Source organism: Balaenoptera physalus (genome assembly GCF_965194825.1).
Source record: "Balaenoptera physalus genome assembly, chromosome: 17".
Classification (NCBI taxonomy): Eukaryota; Metazoa; Chordata; class Mammalia; order Artiodactyla; family Balaenopteridae; genus Balaenoptera; species Balaenoptera physalus.
The window spans coordinates 75,700,135-75,721,761 of record NC_138895.1 but is presented as its reverse complement, the minus strand read 5'-3'; the positions used below and the strand labels follow the sequence as shown (position 1 = coordinate 75,721,761).

The following is a 21,627-nucleotide window of genomic DNA, read 5'->3' as shown; positions in this document are numbered from 1 at the left end:
AGATGGGCAATATATTCCAACCCAATAGTTGGAAACTCTAAGAAAAAGTCAAAAAGAAATGCTAGAACTCAAAAACACCATAATAGAAATAACAAATGCCTTTGATGGGCACATCAGTAGACTGAACAAGGCCAAGGAAAGAATCAGTGAGCTTGCATATAGGTCAATAGAAACTTCCCAAATTGAAATGCAAAGAGAAAAATGAAATTAAAAAAAGTAAAGATCAAAGCATTCAAGAACTCTGGGACAATTCCAAAAGGTGTAACTTATGCATAATTGGAATACCAGAAGGAGATAAAAGGAGAGCTGAGCAGAAAACATCTTTGAAGTAATAATGTCTGAAGATTTTCTAAAATTAATGACAGACACCAAACCACAGAACCAGAAACCTCAGGGAACACTAGGCAGGATAAACACAATAAATAAATAACCAAACAAATAAATAACACACTTAAGTATGTCATATTCAAATTGCAGAAAACCAAAGACAAGGTCTTAACAGAAGACACAGTGCGGGGCTGTGTGGGGAGGGGGTTACTACTTACCTACAGAGGAACAGGAAGAATTACACGGTGCTTCTCATCAGAAACTCTGCAAGCAAGAAGAGAACGGAGCTGGAGCCACCAACCTAGAAGTCTGTATGCTTCAAAAGCAAAAGAGAAATGAAAACTTTATCAGACAAATAAAAATGGCATTTCCAGATGACCTTCCCTGTAAGAAATGTTTAAAAAAAAATAGTTCTTCAAACAGAAGGAAAATGATGTAGGTCAGAAACCTGCTCTACGCAGAGAAAGGAAGAGCATCAGAGAAGGAATAATGAAGTTAAATAAAATGTTTCTTTCATATTCTTAATTGATCTAAAAGATAACTGTTTAAAGTAACAATGCATTTAGTGGTTATACATATGGATGAGTGAAATGAATGACAGCAGCGTCAATAAGGCATGTGAGGGAGGAATTGAGGATGCTTTGTTTTCAGGTACCCCCTTTATGCATGAAGTGCTACAGTATAATTTGAAGGTAGACCTAGATTAATTTCAAAAGCGTATTGTCAACTCTAGGGCAAACACTAAAAAAATTTTAAAACAAATAAAAATGATATGCTAAGAAAGGAAACAAAATGGAATCATATGAAATGCTCAATTAAAATCAGAGAGCATGCAAAGGGAGGGAGGATATTATTTGGGGAGTGAGGAAGAAGAGTATTATTGCATAGACGAAGCCCAGGAGATGTTTTTAGGCTGGTAAAACTATTCAGGATGACACTGTAATGGTGTATACATGATACTATGCATTTATAAAATCCCATAGAACTTTACAGCACAAAGAATGAAAACCTTAATGTGTACAAATGTTTTAAAATTGTTTAGGAGTTCAGGGAAACCCATGATGAAATCAGACTGCGATAAAAGAACGTAACTGTATTAAAAGTGTGAAACAACCTCCCCAAAGGGGGTGGGGTGAAAAGGTGGTTCCTAAGTAGCTTTGGAGATGTGTGGACTCTTGAGGACTAAACGCAAAAAGAACTGCACAGTAGCACTGTGCTTTAGCTGATAAAGGTGTTTCTCATGGAGCTATGCGTGAACAACCTGAACCACAGTATATGTGCGCTATAATTGAACAGTGAAGTAAATGGATGGAAGACTGTGGGAGTCAAGTTTCTCACTGTTGACGGAGAAGGTTACAGATAAGCAAGGAGAAAACGCTAGAATGATCCATATGATAAAGGATTAGAGTTGGAGACATTAGTATGAATTTGTTTAGCTCACTATAGATATAGTTAGATATAGGCTGTCTGTGTAAACACAGATATGTCTATCGACACAGATTAGAATACACATATGTGTGTCCTTGCTCTGTCAGCAGAGAACGCCCAGGAGCAATGATGCCTCAGTAGTAACGCCACATCAAGCCATGAGCACAGCCATGATCTTGATTTCTAATATCCATATCCAATATAAGGAACCAGGGCTCCTTGGAGAGCTGGCTGATTCTAAGTCTGGGGTAGTAAATATACAAGAGGATCCTGGAACATCATTTAGGGCCAGAAAAGAAGGAAATATTAAAACATACACACACATGGAAGTATGTCAAAGGGACACAGGGAAAGCTCCCTAGAACCAGAGCTGGAACAACTTGAGCAAGAAAAATAAAATAGTATTGGATTATAACCCAAAATATAAAATAAATATCCATAGGTTCACTGATGTAAATAAATGGTTGAATGAATAAGTAAAAGCTGAAGAACAGACAGATTTCCCATGGGGAAAAATCCAAGTAATTTATGTAGATACTCTGTGCTCAGTGAGGTGGAACTTAAGCCCCTCTCCTCAAGTATGGCTCTGCTGGAGGTGACTTCCACAGCGTGGATGGCGGGGTATATGGAGAAGCCTGGTACACGCTACCCCAGCCAGCTGATAAAGGTTCACGTCAGCAGTGATGTCATGTTGAGCTCTGTGGGCTTCCTCCCCAAAACCCATAACCTAATCACGAGGAAACATCAGACACATCCCAACTGAAAGACATTCTACAACGTATCTGACCAGTACTCCTCAAAACGGTCAAGGTCATTTAAAACAAAGGAAGTCAGAAAGAGAAAAACAAATACCGTATGCTAACACATATATATGGAATCTAAAAAAAAATGGTTCTGAAGAACCTAGAGGCAGGACAGGAATAAAGACGCAGACGTAGAGAATGGACTTGAGGACACAAGGAGAGGGAAGGGTAAGCTGGGATGAAGTGAGAGAGTGGCATGGACATATATACACTATCAAATGTAAAATAGATAGCTAGTGGGAAGCAGCCGCATAGCACAGGGAGATCAGCTTGGTGCTTTGTGACCACCTAGAGGGGTGGGTTAGGGAGGATGGGAGGGAAACGCAGAGGGAGGAGATTTGGGGATATATGTATATGTATAACTGATTCACTTTGTTATACAGCAGAAACAAACACACCATTGTAAAGCAATTATACTCCAATAAAGATGTTAAAAAATAAAAAATAAAGTAAAACAAAGGAAGGCTGAGAAACTTTCACAGCAAGAAGAGCTTAAGAAGACATGAGAACTAGAAGGAAGATGGTATCCTGGATTGGAGATATAAATATGGGAAATCCTAGAAAGAATTTCCAAATCAGTATAAGTATATGTGAGCATAACTAGGGGCCAGATTGTGGTCTGGAAGTAACATATCACAGTTGGTTTTTTTGTTTTTTTAATTATGGAGATATGTTTGATTCTACAGCTGGGACAGGAAATGTGCAAGATAAGCCTGGAACCTCTTGTCCTACTAGAATGCAAAGAAGCCATCATGCTTCTTAGTACCTCTAAAGGACTCAGAAACTGCATTGAAGAAGCTTCCACTGTCCGAAGATGGAATAATTTTAGCCCCAGTGTGGATCATTGTTAAAACAGTCAATCAAAAACCAGCAAATAGGCTTCCCTGGTGGCGCGGTGGTTGAGAATCTGCCTGCCAATGCAGGGGACACGGGTTCGAGCCCTGGTCTGGGAAGATCCCACATGCCGCGGAGCAACTAGGCCCGTGAGCCACAACTACTGAGCCTGCGCGTCTGGAGCCTGTGCTCCGCAACAAGAGAGGCCGCGATAGTGAGAGGCCCGCGCACCGCGATGAAGAGTGGCCCCCGCTTGCTGCAACTAGAGAAAGCCCTCGCACAGAAACGAAGACCCAACACAGCCAAAAATAAATAAATAAATAAATAAACTCCAATCTCTTAAAAAAAAAAAACAACTAGCAAATATTTTAAACTTTATGAGTTTATAATGACATTTTTAAGGGTTGATAACCTTTGGTGGGTGATAGGGAACTGATCTGTTGTATTGCAAACTAGTGAAAAAAGGGAAAGAAACAATTTTTTTTTTCTGTCTTTCCTGCATGAACTGCAAGATCAGGTGAGTGGAAACATCATAAAATTATTCAAGCTACTACAATTTAAAGATATTATAGAATTAAAATATCACCATTTTCCAACTCTCAATGAATTAATGGATCTAGGAGTTGACAGCACAAAAAGGAAAGACAAATGTATCTCCTGATGGAAGAACACAAGTCTGTAGTCTTATCAAAGGGGCCAAACCTGTGTGACCAGGAATCCAGTTCCCAATTTGCAAGAATCACAGGGGACAGAAGATATTGAATGAGTATACAAAAGTAAAATCCAGGATAAACAACAAGGTCCTAGTATATAGCACATGGAACTATATTCAATACCCTGTGATAAACCAAAATGGAAAAGAATATGAAAAAGTATATATAGATATATATAACTGAATTACTTTGCTGTACTGCAGAAATTAACACAACATTGTAAATCAACTATACTTCAATAAAATAAATTAAAAGAAAAAAAAGTAAAATCCAGACAGTGGGAAAACTACAGGTCAAGGGCACATACTCTTCAATAAATAAATTGTAAGGCATGAGATAAAGAGAGAACCTGTAGATTTTTTTCTAAAGACTTAGAAGACGAATCAAACTTAGCAAAAAATGGGCAAGACTAAACTGCAGTGTCTAAAGTGGATGATAAAACTCTAAAGAAATGGGAAGTGATTAACGGGATGGGAGAGAGGATTATGGCTGGAGCAGGGGACGTGGACGGACCTTCGGAATGCCCTGCAAAGTTCTGTTTCGTGAACTGAGTGACCTTTATTAAGGCAGACACTTTAAAATAACTAATTAAGTGACACTTATGTGCTTTTCTGTATTTATGGTTCATTTTACAATTTTTTAAAAAAAGTTTTAAATGAGAGAGAGAAGGAAGGACCAGGTACCTCTTCCAAATGGGGCTGGGGAAACCTTGCCTATTGTGAGCCAGATCTGTTCTAGATGCTGGAGTTATGTCACTGAACAAAAAATGCAAAAAACGAGACAAAGACAAAACAACAACAACAAGAAAAAAAAAAAACCCTTCCCTTCTGAGCCTTATAATCTAGTGGAAGGAGACAAATAATTTAAATATATGCGTATGTCTAGATGTATATATATGCTTTAAATGTAGCTACTTATATGCTATGTATGTAGATACATATGTAGATATGTCTATGGTATGCATGTAGATATGTCTATGGTATGCATGTAGATATGTATATGCTATGCATGTAGATTTGTATATGCTATGGCAATGAATAAATCAGGACAGGGTACCAGGGAATGCCACAGGAGAATGGGTTTCCTGACAACCCAAGAGCCACGTGCGGACTAGGGTCCTGGGAAGAATGATGGTCTCAGGGTGGTAAGCTGTGAGTGTTTGTAGGGTCTTGCCAGATCTACCGCAACTTCCTTGACTCCCCTCTTCACTCCTGCCAGTGAGGATGTGGATGTGGTCATAGCCGGTGCATGCTTCCCTCTGGACTCCGGGAGCACAGGGCGTTGACACTCCCAGCAAACATCCTGTGAGCACTTACCATGTGCCTGTCTGTGCTGGACACTGGGGCCACACAGCCACAGTCCCTGGTGTCATACAGCTTCCAGTCTACTCGGGGGAAAGAAATGAGTTGAACAACTATGATATAGTGCTTCCACTCAGGATGGGGAAAGGGTGGCATGGGCTGTGTAGGAGTGCGGTGAGGTGGAGGGGTCAGGGCAGCTTTCCCAGAGGAGGTGACACTGACACCTAAGCCACCTCCTGAAGGACCCTCCCAGTTATGGGAGAGGACTGAGAAGGAGGGGAGTGGGAAGGGCTGCAAACTGGGTGTTTTGGAGGTGAAGGGTTTGTAAGCCTTGTGGAGGATTTGTGACTGGCTGGCAGAGAAGACTTCATTGAAGCATTTTAATCCAAGAAGTGACATGATTGGATTTGTGTTTAGAAGGGTCTCACTGGACGACGATAGGAGGGGGTCAGGTGTGGACCTGGGAAGACCATCTGGGAGGGAATTGCAAAACTCCAGGCGACAAATAATAGGGACAAGATAGTGGCAGTGGAGTGAACCAGAGAGGACGAATTTGCTCGGTATTTAGGATGGAGGGGTGACAGTTCCCAGGACTGACCGGGTGCGAGGGATGAGACAGGAGGAGGGAGCCCAGGATGGACTTGAGGATCTGGACTTGGCACGGGGACAGAAGAAGGGGTCCCAGCCCCCTTCCCAGGAGGGGTGACCAAGGAAGGTGAAGCACCTTGATGCCCAATTCCTGGGTTTGGGGGAAGAGATCTGGAACCTCGCCTGGCAGCCGCCTTGACGGAGTCCCTCTGACTATGGGGTACAAGCTGAAGCCAGGAGCTAAAACACCAGCCAGCACCCCAACCTCACTTGCTCAGTGAAGAGAAAAACCTGATAGTGAAGACAACTTCAAAGCTGAGCTCTGACCAGACAGCCCACATGTAGTGGGACTTGAGCAGCCTGTGGGCCCCAGACACAGCCCAAGCTTTCTTCACTGTGAGCTCATTTCCCCTCCAACTCACTGTGTTTCTGATTGATTCTCTGCATCTGAACAGATGGTAGGTGCCTTTCACTCGCATTTCTTCTGTCATGGACTTTTTAGCAGATGAGGCAGTCTCTGCTCATATGACCACAGCTAATTCCCAGCCCCCAAAGCAAAAATTAATGGACCCCAGCAAAGAAAGACAGTGCTTGCCTGGCGCTTTCCTTTAATTTCCACATGCGTGCAGCTGTTCCTCTCCCAGAAGGGGAAACTGAGGAAAGACCAGAAAATACCTTTTGTAATTATAGAACAGTGTATCTAAGTCTGCATGCATGGTAATGAAAGAGGGATGGAGGGAGGGAAGAGGTAGGAGGGAAAGGGAAAAAGAGGGAGGAAGCAAGCAAGAGAGGGCAGAGAGAGAGGAAAGAAAGAGGCACTGGATCTTAATAGATCTACTTACTATGCATCTTACTGGCTATGTGTCTGTACTTGACCTCTCTGAAGCCTCAGTTTTCTCATCTGTAAAATGGGAATAACAATGTCAGCTTCCCAGGGTTGGGGTAAGAATTAAATGAACCATACCTATTTTGATAAATCCTGGTTCCCTTTCCCTTCCTGAGTCACCGTATTTTCACCTAATGAAGAGGCTACAAATACTGACCTCTCAGGGTTGCTACGAGGATCAAATGTACTATTGGACTCGCAGGCACTTTGCAGATTCTCGAGGGTAGTCCAGGGTCATCTTTCAGTCTGCATTTCTGTTTCCGAATGCACCACAAGCTGCTATAGGCTACTCGCTCATCCCCCCCCAACCCCGATCCCTGCCTCCCCAGCAAACCTCCAGTCATGGTACCAACACAGACCCTGCTTTAAAGACACACTGCAGAGGGTAAATTAGAACTTAACGTCTAGAAATGATTTGGATATAACTGTTCGCAAATCCCTTGCCATTCTTTTTCAGATTCGATTTCAGAAATGAAAGGTTTCCTTGCCTCTTATGTACACCAACAATGCAAAAGCAAATTCAGAATCCCTGGATGCCTGAGTAGCTCTATAATTAGATAAAAATTACAGTCCGATGTTATAATGTTTATGTGTGCAGAAATAAACGAACGCTGAAGAGGTGCTGCAGAGATTTCCAGAGGAATTTTATACATAGTGCCAGTACCTTGCTTAGAAAGTGTCTTGCAGCTAATACTCTTCCCAGAGGTCTTTAAGATGCCTTTAGTTTCCTGATTTTCACCATGAATAGAGAAAGAAAATGAATGTTTCCTTGAGTTCTTATTATGTGCTAAGCATTACATTGCTTTATTACTTTAACCTCAGAGCCTCCTTTAGGAGGTGGACTTAAAAATCCCAGGTTTGCAGACTAAAATAAGATGCACCAAAAACTAAGATGCTCAGAAGAACGATACCTTGCCCAGGGTGCGTTACTGGTTATGTCTCAGAGCTACAGGTTCAAACCCACAAGGCTTTGCTCTTGCCTGCCTTTCACTTCCTGCCCATCAGGACTTCCTGGGACAACCTGAGCTTCCTTGCTTAAAGGAAGAGGTGGCCTGGCCAAGGGGAAGAGATGATCAAGCCTTCTCCCACAGGGAAGGTCAAGGAGGAAGAGAGGACAAGCATCTGAACTTCCCATAAACACTGCCCTTTAACAGCGACACTGCCCTGCAGTGAGAACCAGGCCCACTGAACACTCCGGATGGATTCTGAGGAGTAGGGTTGGCCTTTCTTCCTACTTGGAAAGGATGCAGCCCGAGGGCAGGCAGAGGGGCTGGGGGTGCAGATGGGAATATAGCCTAAGAAGGCTGGTGAGAAGAGAAACAGTCTTCTCTCCACACAAAAAGGAAAAGTCAGTGAGTATTTATTGAGCACTTTCTATGTACTCAGCCTTATGCCAGGTGTCTTGGAAGAATCCAAAGAAAGACCGAGCCTTGAAGGATGACCAGGATGTTCCCCACCGCCCCCGGAGAGTGAGAAAATACAGAGGTAGGAGTAGCACAGCATTTAGGGCATGTGCTTGAGGATTTGTCCATGGGGTACAGAGAGGTGGAGAAAGAGAAAAGGCAGCAGTGAGAACCAAGGGCACCCTTCTAGGCCGGTGCGCCATGTGGAGGTCTGTAGGTTACCTGGATGGCGGCCGTGACCATGAAAGAGTTTGAGTCTCCTGCTGGGCAGCTTTCAGACTCACCTTTGCCTGATTTGCTTCTTCCTTCGCTTTGGAACAAGATATTTGTATTCTCAATGGCTGCTTCATAGTATTGAGACACATCAGCCTTGGAATTGACCCCTTCTCTCCTGGGAGTGCCTGACAAAGAAATCCACCTGCATTCTCTGTCATTTGCTTCCCCTGGGTGCCCAGGAATAATGGTGTGTTGTCAGGGAGTGTTTTTCCAGCTTGTGCGGGGGGGAAGTTACCCATCTGCGTAGGGCCCTCTGGGAACCCACTGCTACACAGACCTTCTGTTCTTATCTAAAACACCTGCAGAGATCTCCTATCAAGGTGATCCATAAAATCAAAACTGTGCAAGCATTAAAAACAACAACAACAACAAAAACCTCCAACAGTGATAGCTGGGCTGTAGGAGAAGTCACTTTCCAGCCTTCATGATGCTTGACCATGCAGAGGAAATTGAAAGTCTTGGTTATACTCCCTCCTTTAAATGTCTTACCCTCCAGCTGTCATGACGCCATGCACTCCTGCTCTCCTGTGTATTGACTACATTTCCTAAATTCCCTTTGATGCCATCTCTTCTTCTGGCCCATTGGCTTCTCCCATAGCTTCACCTTTGCTCCTCTTATTTCTTACTCTGCACTCCCTCTTTGGGCAGTTTTCTCCAATCTCAGACTTTTCAACCACCGCCTACATGCTCCGAACCCAGAGTGCTACAACCATCCCTCTAGCTGCCTAGACATCTAGATGTCTCCAGCTGGAGGATCCACAAGCACCCAAAATTCAACTTGCTCCAAATCAAATGTGTCACCGTTTACCTCTGTAGACTAGCTTTTCTTCCTGCACTTAACCCAGGTAAGATGGTGAAAACATTCATGTTGCTCATAATGACTTACCTCTCCCAAAAGCCCCCACACACACACATATAAAACACTTATTAAGATAACCTCCACAGGGACTTCCCTGGTGGCGCAGTGGTTAAGAATTCATCTACCAACGCAGGGGACACGGGTTCGAGCCCTGGTCCCGGAAGATCCCACGTGCCGCGGAGGAACGAAGCCCGTGCACCACAACTACTGAGCCTGCGCTCTAGAGCCCACGAGCCACAACTACTGAAGCCCGCACGCCTAGAGCCTGTGCTCTGCAACAAGAGAAGCCACTGCAATGAGAAGCCCGTGCACTGCGATGAAGAGTAGCCTCTGCTCACGGCAACTTGAGAAAGGCTTTGTGCAGCAACGAAGACCCAATGCAGCCAAAGATAAATAAATAAATAAATAAAGATTACCTCCGCATAGTTCCTTGAACTTCCCAATTTTCAGTGCTGTTACCCTATGTCCCTTCCTCGTTAATTCAGGCCTCAACTATTTAAACCTTCTAAATACCTTCTCTCCTCTTCAGTCCCACCACCTTCCACCACAGTTGTCTTTCACACTCACAGATATGATCATGTCCTTCCCTGATTAGACATCTTAAATATCAGTGCATTGCCTACAGGCAGGGCTCTCTCGCACAGCATTTATTGGACCACTTGTTCTCCAGTCCCAAAGCCTCACCACCTGCCTCACTGAAAAACTCTAAACACACTGGTCACTCCCATTCTTCTGTTACTTTGTTCACATTCCCCAGTCTTTCCTCCCAAAAATCCTTCTCTTCAACCTCCAAGACCTAACCCCAGTGTCACCTCTTCTGTGAAGCCTTCCTTGATTTCCTTTCTTATTTTCTAAAAGATGTTTGTTTATAACCTTTCCTATATCATAACATAGTATGTAATAGTTCATCATTTGTATATCCATATTCCCCTCTAGATTACGATCTCCTAGAAGATAGGCAAGATGTGTCTCTCGTCCTGGTACCCCTGATGCCTACCTAGAAAGAAAGCTTGTTGAACGAATAAATGTCACAATGAAACCACGGAAGCAAAAAAGATTACTGCAAATATGGAACATACATTACTCACCAAAATGATTAGAATAGCAGAGTGGACTTTAAATCCTAGCTCTAACACTTACCAACTCAGTAACCCCTGGGAAGTTACTCCTCTCTGAGCCTTAAATCTTCATGTGAAAAAAGAGATCAAAAGACCTCTTAGGTTTGTTCTGAGGAATGGAAATGAGGTATTATATATAAAGTGTTTAGCATAGTGCCTAGCACATAATCAGAGCTCAATACAGTACTTATGCTAGTGTTATTAATAATAAATAGGAAAATTCAGGCAAGAGGATAAGAAGAGGTAGCCTTAGAAGAAGGTAGGTTCAACTTCATTCACTAAATGTACATTTATTGAGCTCCAGTCAGCATATTAAAGCCAAATGAATGAACTTCACTTTTTAGAGGAAGGAACGGATATAAAATCTCCCACCGTGTCCATTAAGGCACCATTTAACATGCAGCAGTTTACTGGCTAAAATAGAGGTAGAGAAATGACAGGTGCCAGCCAAGGACACAAGTGGCTGGACAGAGAATAGAGAACAAGGGATAAATTCCCAGGGAGAATCCTGGTGATAAGTTGGCTGATAAGGAGAGGAAGCAGATGCCTCCAGAGATGGGGTTTTAGATCACTGCCTGACACCCAACAGAGGTGCCCAATAGGCAGGAACTACCACAGGACAGAGCTTTGAAGCCTGAGATGTATAGTTGGCTGTGATGTTGAAGCCTTGGGCAAGTATGAGCTCTACATACCCATGTCCCACACAGCACATAGTATAGTCTTTGCAAACCATGATGATCACTAACCGAACTGAGCAGAGGTGCCAAGTTCAGTTCTTGCCATCAGAGCGGCCAAGAGGGAAAATGTTTCCTAAAACCCACCTTGAAGGGGAAAGTGCTTGTGGGTCTCTCCCACAGCCAGAGTACTGAGAGAGAATTCCAGTGGTGTGTTGCCTTGGCAGCAGTTGCCTAGTGAGAAAGAGGAATGAGAAAAGAAGTGGGAAAAAATGGGCAGAAGCAATAGATCAAGCCAAATATTTGATGTTCATTGCAAAGTTTCTCAATAGAATATTCTAGGGATGGATTTAATTGGTTTAAAAATTCTTCTGTTAATAGCCCTTTTCTTGAACAAACAGAGCTTTAGAGGAATTATTGGGTGCAAGGAGTGGGAAAGGGCGATCATGAATGTGATTGCCAGAGTTGCTCATCGAGAGGGGATCACACGATTAATGCCACGTGACCCAACGTTCTGTGTTTCCCTGCAGGGTGATGCCAATGGCCATCCAGTTTTCCATCCTGATTATGCTGCACTCGGCTCTGGTCCTCATCACCACAGCGGAGGATTATAAGTGTTTGCCCCTGGTCCTCCGGAAAACTTGCTGTTGGATTAACGAGACCTATTTGGCCAGGAATGTCATCATCTTTGCGTCCATCTTGATTAATTTCCTGGGCGCCATCCTAAATATCGTAAGCATTCCAAGCCCTTTGGTATCGAGTGTGTAGTCAGGAATTAAGAGTTTATGGAACCTGCAGCTTCTTACATTGCCTTCCTTGGTACTAGTTATCTTCATGTGCCTGGTCCAGCCCCAAGCTCAGGGTTAGAGAAGGAAGATGTGGCTAAACTGTCAGAACTGTGCATTTTACTGGTGGAAAATTGTCTTTCTCCCAGTGGTGGAGGTCATTTGCTCTAAAGGAGCTCCAAACGCCCTTAAGTTTCTGTACTTTCAGTGGCCAGTGAATTATAATCGTAAATAAGAGTTACTGCTTATCAAGTTCCCACCTGCTATGTGCCACGCACTGAAGGAGGAGCTTTATGTGTTTTTCATGTTTAATCCTCACATAAACCCCGTGAGGTAAGTCTCATTATCCCCACTTTATGGCTGAGGAAACTGAGGCTCAGAGACATGAAATAACTTGCTAATAAGGTCTGTCTGACTCCATGACTCACGCTCATTCTCATATGCCAAATTGTATCTCTGGGAGTGGGAGTGGGGGAATGGAAATAAATAGCTGTCATTTATTTATTGAGCACCTACTGTGTGCCACAGGTAGGTATTATTGTTCCCATGTAACGGATGAGGAAACTGCATTTCAGGGTTAGGGTTGAGCATCTTACCTATGACGTTCTAAGAGCTCATATTGGATGTGACACATCGAACTCGGATGAATCTCCAACTGCCGTATTTATCATTGTTTTAATTTGGTGATCCACGCTTTAATGATTTCATTTTCTCTCTAGAATGGTAACATAGTCGCTCTAGGCATTTTCTGTGTCTATCCAAATAGTCCGTGTTGTCCATGATTTAGGGATCTAGATTTTAGGAGACATTTATCTGATCCCAGGTTTTGAACATGGAGGGAGGCTAGTTGAGGCATCGTCTTGTGGCTGAAACCATCATTGTGCCCTTTGGGCCTAAGGGAGGCTCTCCAAGTGTTCAGGGACCCAAACGGTGAACCCCACAATTGTCAGCCCCTGTGTTGGAGGTTTATACTGCCTGAAATCCATTGTCCAAATTGGCCCAATAATTACTTAGAGTATATATTGCTCAAGCTCTGCGGTTGGCCTCGTAGTAAAGGAGTCTATGAAGAAAGAGGGAAATCCCCGAAGAAAAGGGAAACCATAATCTTAATTAAATTCATCATCTAATGAACATTTTATAGATTATGGCAATTGAAAATGGAAGTACTTAGGGTCATTGATCACAGACTGCCAAGTCGTAGCCAGGATCTCAAGTCTTGATGAATCAGATGTTTCTCGGGTGCGGCATTTGGAAATAAGCCCAATGACCCTAGGTCAGGGTTACCTCTGGGGCCAACCATACGACAGTGGAGTGGAAGTTCAGAGGCTTTGGAGTCAGATAGACCTGCGTTCAAATCTCAGCTCCACCATTTACCAGCTCGGCAACTCTGGACAAGTTACTTTACTTCTCAGAGTTCCATATTTTTCAGTTGTAAAATGGGGATAAAAGTAGTAGCTACATCACAAGGTGGTTGTGAGGCCTTTTTGTACAAAGTATCTGGCACAGCATGGGCACTCGGCCACCAGTAGCTATGCTTTTCTGAGGGCCACAGAATCTCCTACAGCAATTTCTGGCCTAGGAAATGCCCACCTCCCCAACGCTAAGCGTCTTTCTGGAAAGCGTTCCTCCTTGGATCCCTCGAATCTGCCCAGCTGTTGACGTGGAGACAGGCTGTGAGTGTTCCCAGACCTTTTCTCCTGCCACCTGGCTCTCTCTTCAAAGCCCCACTCCAGTGACCCTCCGGGAGGGGGTCAACAGAGCAGTCTTACCCAGGTTTCGTGACTGGCTTGCAAATGTTTTTTCTGAGCCAGTACTTTCTTTAAAATGAAAGGAAAAATCCCAGCTGGCACTGAATTCTGAAATCAAGCCCCTCTAGGGCCTGGCCTGCTCCAGGCATTTGCCGAAGCCCAACAGCGGTAGCAGAGGACTCCCGTCTCCAGCTTACACTGACTTTGTTGTTCCTGTGTTTTTTTTTTTGTTTGTTTCTTGTTGTTCTTTTTTTTCTTAATCCGCAGCTGTGGTGTGATTTTGACAAGTCGATACCCTTGAAGAACCTGACTTTCAATTCCTCAGCTGTGTTTACAGATATCTGCTCCTACCCAGAGGTATTTATTCACGAGCTCCCCTTGGCGAGACTGGGGCTTAGGTATCTCCACAGCTCCAGATAAGCAGGACTGGCTGAGGGCCTTAGACATGCTAGCACTCCAGAGGCCCGTCTTCCCTCCCCTGCCTCTCCCTCCTTCTCTTCTTCTTCTTCTTCCCCTTTTCTGCCCTCCCTTCTCTCCTTGTATCTTCTGCTTTTCCCTCTGCCTCTTTCCTGCTCGCTCCTCTGCCTCTCTTTCCCGTTTCTCCCTTCCTTATTCTTCCTCCTCCTTTTCTTTCTTCTTCACTTTCCCCTCTGTCCACTTTCCTCTTTCCCTTTGCCTCCTCTTCCCTTCTCATTTCCTGTAACTCATCTTAAAGCCCTAGAGCAGAATGTGCTGTTATCTCCAATATAGGGCAGGGCACAGAGTTATCCCTCAAAGTTTGCTGCACTGGAAAAGGAAGGATGGAAGGAAGAAAGAAAGGAAGGAAGGAAGGGAGGAAGGAGGGAAAAAGGAAGGAAGAAAGAGGAAATAGAAGGAAGGAAGGAAGGAAGCTAGTAAATCACAAACGCAGAAACAACAGCTAAGCATAAATCAAAGTGGTATAGAAAATGCCCAGAGCATCACAAACTCAGTAGGTATCCCAACAGGACACTCACCGTCATATTGTAAGTCTGACCCTCTCTTGGCCACACAGCTACTAGTCTGGCCCTGGGCCTTGGGGTCAGCTTAGAGGGTCAGGCGAAGGACAGTCTTTGGCTCTGTTAAGCCATGACCCAGACCTTCACATACTGGGATATAAGTTCTGGGTCAGGAGGGAAGACAGATGGGATGTCCCAATAGGCCCCAGCCAACCCTATGCCTTGAAGACCTTGGGTAGATTTTTATTCTCTGAGACCCCCTCCAGTGTGTGGTGGAGGAAAGGCTCTCTTTTATCTCACCTTGGCCCCAGAATTGGTCTGAGAAATGTTCTGAAAAGGACAGAAAGCCTCACCTCTGACCCCAGATATAGAGCATCTACTTGATATGCATAACATCGTTAAATCTTCAAGATATCTGGAGGATGCTATTACCATCTCCATGTTATAGGTAATGAAACTAAGGCTCAGAAAGTAGCTTGCTCAGTGCTACTCATGCCTGACTCCCATTCTTTCTCATTTCTCTTCATTCTTCCTCCCTTTCTGTCCTTCCCTTATTAATTCAGTTATTAAGACTTAGTAGTGCAGTTCAAACCATAGCTGGCTTATTCTTGAGCTCATACTTATGAATCCAGGCTCCGTCCCTAGGGAAGAACTAGGCTGTTCCTAAGGAAGTCCTGAGCAGGATGGAACTAGCTCTGGTTTCAGGGCTGTGTGGGGCAGACCATGTGCTCTGGGACTTCCTCCCACCAAGTAATGAGTGAGCTCCGATTCTGTAGACTCTGTGGGACACCAGCTCCCTGAGAACTTCTCCGTTTGGAGGGCATGAGGAGTGTCCCAAGGGGCAGTAAGTTGGCCAAGAATCAGACGTTTAGAGTTAGGCAAACGCTGGATTTCACTCCCAGTTGAGCCCCTTTACTTGGTAGCAGTAGAATCTTGAATGACTTCATACTCTTTCTGAACCTCAGATTCCTCATCTGTAAAGTGGGAAAAATAATACCTTCTTCACACAGTGATTGTGGAATTAAAGCATATCATGTTCTCACAGTGCCTACCTAGATGAGGTGGCAAACGTTGAGTTTCTAACATGTGGTCTGACATGAAGTTGGTGTTTGTGAAGTACTAATCTGGACCTCTGAATCAACACTTGATATATACCCTTGGCCCCAAACTTGAACTCCCAAAGTCAGGACCACAGCACTCATGGATTTCCCAGTCCTAAGAAAGGGGTGGGTAAGTTTCTGCATCACATAGCTTCATCTCTGTGCCTCCGCAAAATAAGGATGAAAGGAATACCTTCTTGATGGGTTGTTGTGAGGATTAAGTGAATTAATCCATGTAAAGTGTTTAGAGCAACACCTACCACAAAGTATCTGCTGATTAAATGTCAGCTGTGATTTATTTACTAAGTAAAAAGTTTAGAGCTTGCACCATCAATATATATTTATCTCTAAGTTACATACCTATACCACTGTACTAACATACCATGTACATTATGAAACATAAAATAGAAATGTTAAAAAGTGAGATAAAGTAAATGAGTCCAAGTTTTAATATTTTTCTCCCACAGACAAAGGATCATCTTACCCAGGGGTCAGCAAACTATGGCCACAGGCCAATTTCCACCTGCCACCTGTTTTGTAAATGAAGTTTGATTGGGGCACAGACACACTCATGTGTTAGCAATGTCTACAGTTGCTTGTATAATAATACAACGGTAGAGTTGAGTAGTTACAACAGAGGTGGTGTGGCCCACTAAGCCAAAAAAGTTTGCTATCTGGCCTATTGACAGACAAAGTTTGCCAACTCCCAACATCCCATCAGGTGCAGGAATCCCACTGGCCTAAAATGTGGGCATCTGGACTCTCTCCATCACCAGCTACTACAGCAACCTGGTTTGACCCACCATTTGCCATCCTGACATATATGGCCGTGCTTCTCTCCCTAAGGATTTGTCTACCAAACTAGAAGGAATCAAACATTCAAACCTTCTAAAAGGCTTAATCTGCACAACCACCTCCCATCACCCACAAGTGTGTGTCCCCAAGCAAATCACTTCATCTCTCTGAGCCTTGGTTTCCTCATCTGTATACCGGACCTTTCCACCTCACCCGTGAGAAATGATTCTCAGGCCGGAAGCAGTTGATTAAGCTGGATGATGTGACATAAACATGAGAGGCTGTCATCATATATGGTATAAAGTATAGTTTATTTCTGAACTGGAGCTTGCCAGTTACTACAAAGGAGTGAGGATACAGGAAACGACCGTGAAGAAAGCCGTGTCCCAACTACGATTTGAGAAGTAGTCTAAGAGGGGAGCGAAGAGACATAGGTTTGTAAAGTGAATGACAGGCACATGCACAAACCATTCCCATCATCTCAAACACCAGAATGCAGTTCTCGGGAGGCTCAATGGGAAGATCTTCATTTGACAATCAAGCCCCTTTATTCTCTGCTCTGGCACAGTTGAATGACTAGTCAACTATACTTGCAGGAGCAATCAGAGTATGCTATGGTTTTAAAGGGTCCCTGAGAACCAATTTTCCCTAGAAGTATAATCATCTGTGTCTTTGTATCCTGGCACTTTCTCCCATTTCACCCCCATGAATTCAGGTTCTACCCAGCCTTCAAGTCTCTCTTTTTCAAGTAGACCCAATCCCTTCAGATTACTTCCTGCCAGCTCACATATCCTTAAGGCATCATCTTAGTACCCTCACTCCATCCTTTCTATAATTTATTTATCTAACTAGAACATTTTTTCCAACCTTTCAAATTTATAAATTGCTTTAAGGAGAAAAGACAATATTGTATAGTTTTCAACATTACCTTAAGGGCCCAGCACAGGACAGAGCCCACAGTCTATTTAATAGTTTTCCTTTAAAAAAGATGTATTTCCAGTGGAGTAGCAGAGACAAGATTTGCCTTGCCACCTGAAACAGCTTAAAAATAAATAAATAAATACATGAAACAATAGTTTTCAAGACACTGGGCATCAGGTATTGAAGGACAGCAATCCCTGAAAAACAAGAAGCAAATTAAGTGAGCCCTGTGATTGCCAGAGCTGTATCTTGCTCTTTTTTTTTTTTTTTAATTTTGTGGCCACACCACGTGGCATATAGGATCTTAGTTCCCTGACCAGGGATTGAACCCACACCCCTGCAGTGGCAGTGCTGAGTCTTAACCACTGGACAGCCAGGAAAGTCCCATGTATCTTGCTTTAAGAGATCTTGTTTTCAGACTGGCTCAGGTTGGAAGAACACACACAGAACCCTGTGCAACTCCCGGATTTGAGGAGACAAGAGCCGAGAATCTGGGGGGACCAAGGTGGCTAGAGTTTGTAGGACTCACTACCAGAGAGAAGAGAGTTGCAAAGACAGAGAAAAACTCAGAGATCTGCAGAGGGTCCTATCAGTGCATGCATGTGAGGAAGCTAAGCAATGCTTGGGAAAAACCATCTGAAAGGATTAGTGCCCAGCGCTCACACAGGGCTGGGAATAGTGTCTTTTCCCACCAGCCAGACTGAAAAACATCATAATTCATGGGACATTAATTAGAGCAATCAGATGAGTCTTGCTTCAGTAGTATACAATAATTAGCCCTGGATTACATGCTGCTCTAGTGCTTCCTAAAAAATCTTAAAAGACTGAAAGTCTAACAAGACTTTTCTTCTTTCTTTTTAAGATCAAACTGTTTATTGTGTGTGTGTGTGTGTGTGTGTGTGTGTGTATTACAAAAATGAAAATAAATCCAATCAGATAACGAAATAAACATATAGGGCAATCAGTCTTTAAGTAGGGATAAGTTACTGTAAAAGAAATGAGTCCTAGATAGTTTTCCCTTCAAGTCAGGCATTTTGTTGCTTAATAAACTTCTTGTTTAAAGAAATAATGAGAAATATATTAGAAAATATGAAGTTATATTTCTATATTGGAAAAGAAGGTTCATATCAGCCTTCTTTGTAATAGCCAAAAACTGGAAACAACCCGAATGTCTATAAACAGGTGAAAGGATAAACAAACTGTAGGCCAAACATCCAGTGAACTACTGCTCATCAGTAGTAAGAAATGATCTATGGATATATGTGCAATAACATGGATGAATCCTAAGATCATTATGCTGAAGGAAATAAGCAAAAAAAAAACAAAACAAAAGTATGCATTTTCATGGTCCCACTGATCTAAAACTCTAGAAAATGCAAATTGATACATAATAGCAGAAAGAAATCAGTGGTTTCCTGGCTTGGGATGTGGGAGGGAGGAATTATAAAGGGATACAATGAAACTCATGCAAGTGTTCATTTTCTTGATTGTGATGGTTTCACCGACTTATGCAAATACTACAGCTCATCAAATTGTGTACCTTAGATACATACAGTTCATTGTAGGTCAATCATAACTCAATAAAGCCACTTAAAAAATTAAGTACAAAAGAGGAATCAGAAAGACAGACAGAGAAAGATAAGAGGGAAGCAGAATTACAGAGACTCTGTTAGAAACCTGTAGTCAGAACATTTTGGCTTAAATTGCAGCTCTGATGCTTATAACTGTGGTCTTGAGCAACTTACTGAAGCTCTTTGAGCCTCATTTCCACACTGGGGATAACAACTGTGCCTGCCTCACAGGGTTGTCATGAGACTTAGATTGATAGAATATATGTATACACTTACTATAGTTCCTGGTACATAATAAATGCTCATTAAACATCAGTCATCTTGATGATGATGATGATGATGAAGATGAGAGAAGAAAGGGGGGGAGTTAAAAGAGGAAGATAAAAGGGAGAAAAAGCAAAAAGGAGCAAAAAAGCAGGGAGAGAAACAATGAAAAGAGAAGAGAGAATCAGTGATAATGAAGCAAATAAGCAGATTTTTTTAAATTCCAAAAGTAACTGTGCAAATTGGTGCTCCCCTAAACTCTTGCCTTCATTTCTCTGGTTAACTCCTCAGGTAGGAATCAGAACCTTAAGTGATTTTGAAGGAAAATTTATTCATTGTGGTCTAAAATCCCCAGCAAGTATTCAGGATAAAATTAGATTTTCCCAGGCTTCCACAGTGGCAGTCCCACCAAATAATTCAAACAAAGAATAAGTGTCAAATAGCTCCACTGTAATTTCAGAACTTTTCCTAGTTGAACAGAGGGATCTTATATAAGCTCATTTTGCTTCTACACTGAGCCAATTTTAGGTTATGGGTAAATACACAGAGGAGATCATTTTGTTTTTTCCCAAATGATAATTAATTTTTGGAATTGCCTTTCCCCACAAAGTGCCAAAAGCCGTAATAACACAATATGATCCAAAAAACCATTCCCATCTCACTGAAGCTTAGATTCCAAGGCTTTAAGGACATTAATTGTGCCTGGGAAACAGAATAGGCTTGAATGACGGAGGCTGTGTGGTGACATAGAATGAGCAAGCACTCTTCTTTTGCCATTTACTAGCTGTGTAGCCTTGGGCAAGTCACCTAATCTCTCTGAGCCTCAGTTTCCTCATCTGTATAATGGGATTATTAACAATACTACCTATCTTATAAGATTGGTTGGGTGACAAATAGAGATAATATACATAAAACATTCATTAAATGTTAGCTTCTTCTCTCCCTCTCTTTCTTGAAGACTTTGGTAACTAAGAGTGAATAGTGCCTGCCCAAGAAGAGATTTGAATTTAAGGAAGAAGATAGGGATGTAACAAATTTTTTTAAAAATGCGCAAGACTTTATGCTCTAAACATGAGATTATCTACATAATCATGTGTACACCGTGTGACTAAAAATCTGAACAGGCCACAGTTTCATAGCAATATCAATCTCCTATCAATTATTTACAAAATGCTGACCACCATGAGTTGGATAATTCTCAGGGAGCCAGACCCTTCCAGACCCTCACTTGTTGCCCAGGCCAAGGGAGTGGCCTTGGAGAGCATGCACATACTCAAACAATGCCACCATGGTCCTCTTTGCTAATTGTTCTTAGCTGACAGCATATGCTTCCTAGGTATGTTCAACAATGTCAAGTCGTTATCCTCTGGGAACAAATTTAATTTTTGAAAGTCACCAAGATGAGTGATCTGGCTGGACGTCACTGTTTAGGAATCAAATACAGAGAGACTGCATTTTTGGTGTTTTTCAAAAATGGACTCTGAAGATAATCTACAGAGATCAGAGCTCAGTCATCAAAGATGCATGGTCAGGATAAGCACATAGTCCCCCAAGGTGACTACGGTGAATTGACCAATAACAGGAGAAGCATCATTCTTATATTTAAAAATATTAGGTAGTGATGTCCTTCCATAAGAAATAGCTACTTGCCTGCTCATTGATTCAGTTTTGCTTCATAGTTATACTGAGTCATCGTTTGTGGACATCATTAACATAGCTATGTCTTTCTGTGCATTATTATGAGGTAAAAATAGTGACGGGAGCTGCAGTCCCTTCTAGGAAATAACCAGAAGAGTCACCCTCCACCCAAGTCAGACACAAACAGCACACCTGCTTGTGGAAATTAAATGCACTTTCAACAGATCTAAGTTAGTAACGATAAGGAGCTAGAGAACATTCATCATTCTTCCTCTCGTATTGGGGAGGAAAGGGGAGGTCAACCATGGAACCAGGATCTAGAACAAGCCAAAGCAGAGTAAGATTGCACCAGAGCACCACACACACACAAAATTCCCTTTCCCCTGCCTAACACAACCAGGAAACAGCTTGGAGGGTCAGATCAGTTATCTCCACCCAGCACCCGGGGTGGCCCCAGGTTCGTGCCAGCCTCAGTCCTGGGCCATGAGAGGGGTCAGAGCTCAGGGAGAGGCAGAGAAGCCCTGTCGCTGGCCCATGTGCCCTTCACCGTTCTGCTTGTACCCAGACTTGCAATCGCAAAGAGTTAGATTTTGTGTGGCTCAGGAAGTTGGAATCTTT

The 21,627-nt window shown here is 42.9% G+C and overlaps 1 protein-coding gene across 3 annotated transcripts in view; it reads left to right on the top strand.

Moving 5' to 3' along the window:
* Positions 1–21,627, top strand: part of ADCY8 (adenylate cyclase 8) — a 228,962-nt gene that overhangs the window by 155,873 nt on the left and 51,462 nt on the right. For 2 of the 3 annotated variants that reach the window (XM_082434066.1, XM_082434064.1), the window contains 2 exons: positions 11,741–11,942; positions 14,011–14,100. In XM_082434066.1, coding sequence (XP_082290192.1) covers positions 11,741–11,942; positions 14,011–14,100 — 292 coding nt within the window. The remainder of the gene's footprint in view (positions 1–11,740; positions 11,943–14,010; positions 14,101–21,627) is intronic. The other variant, XM_082434065.1, reaches the window with a different exon arrangement.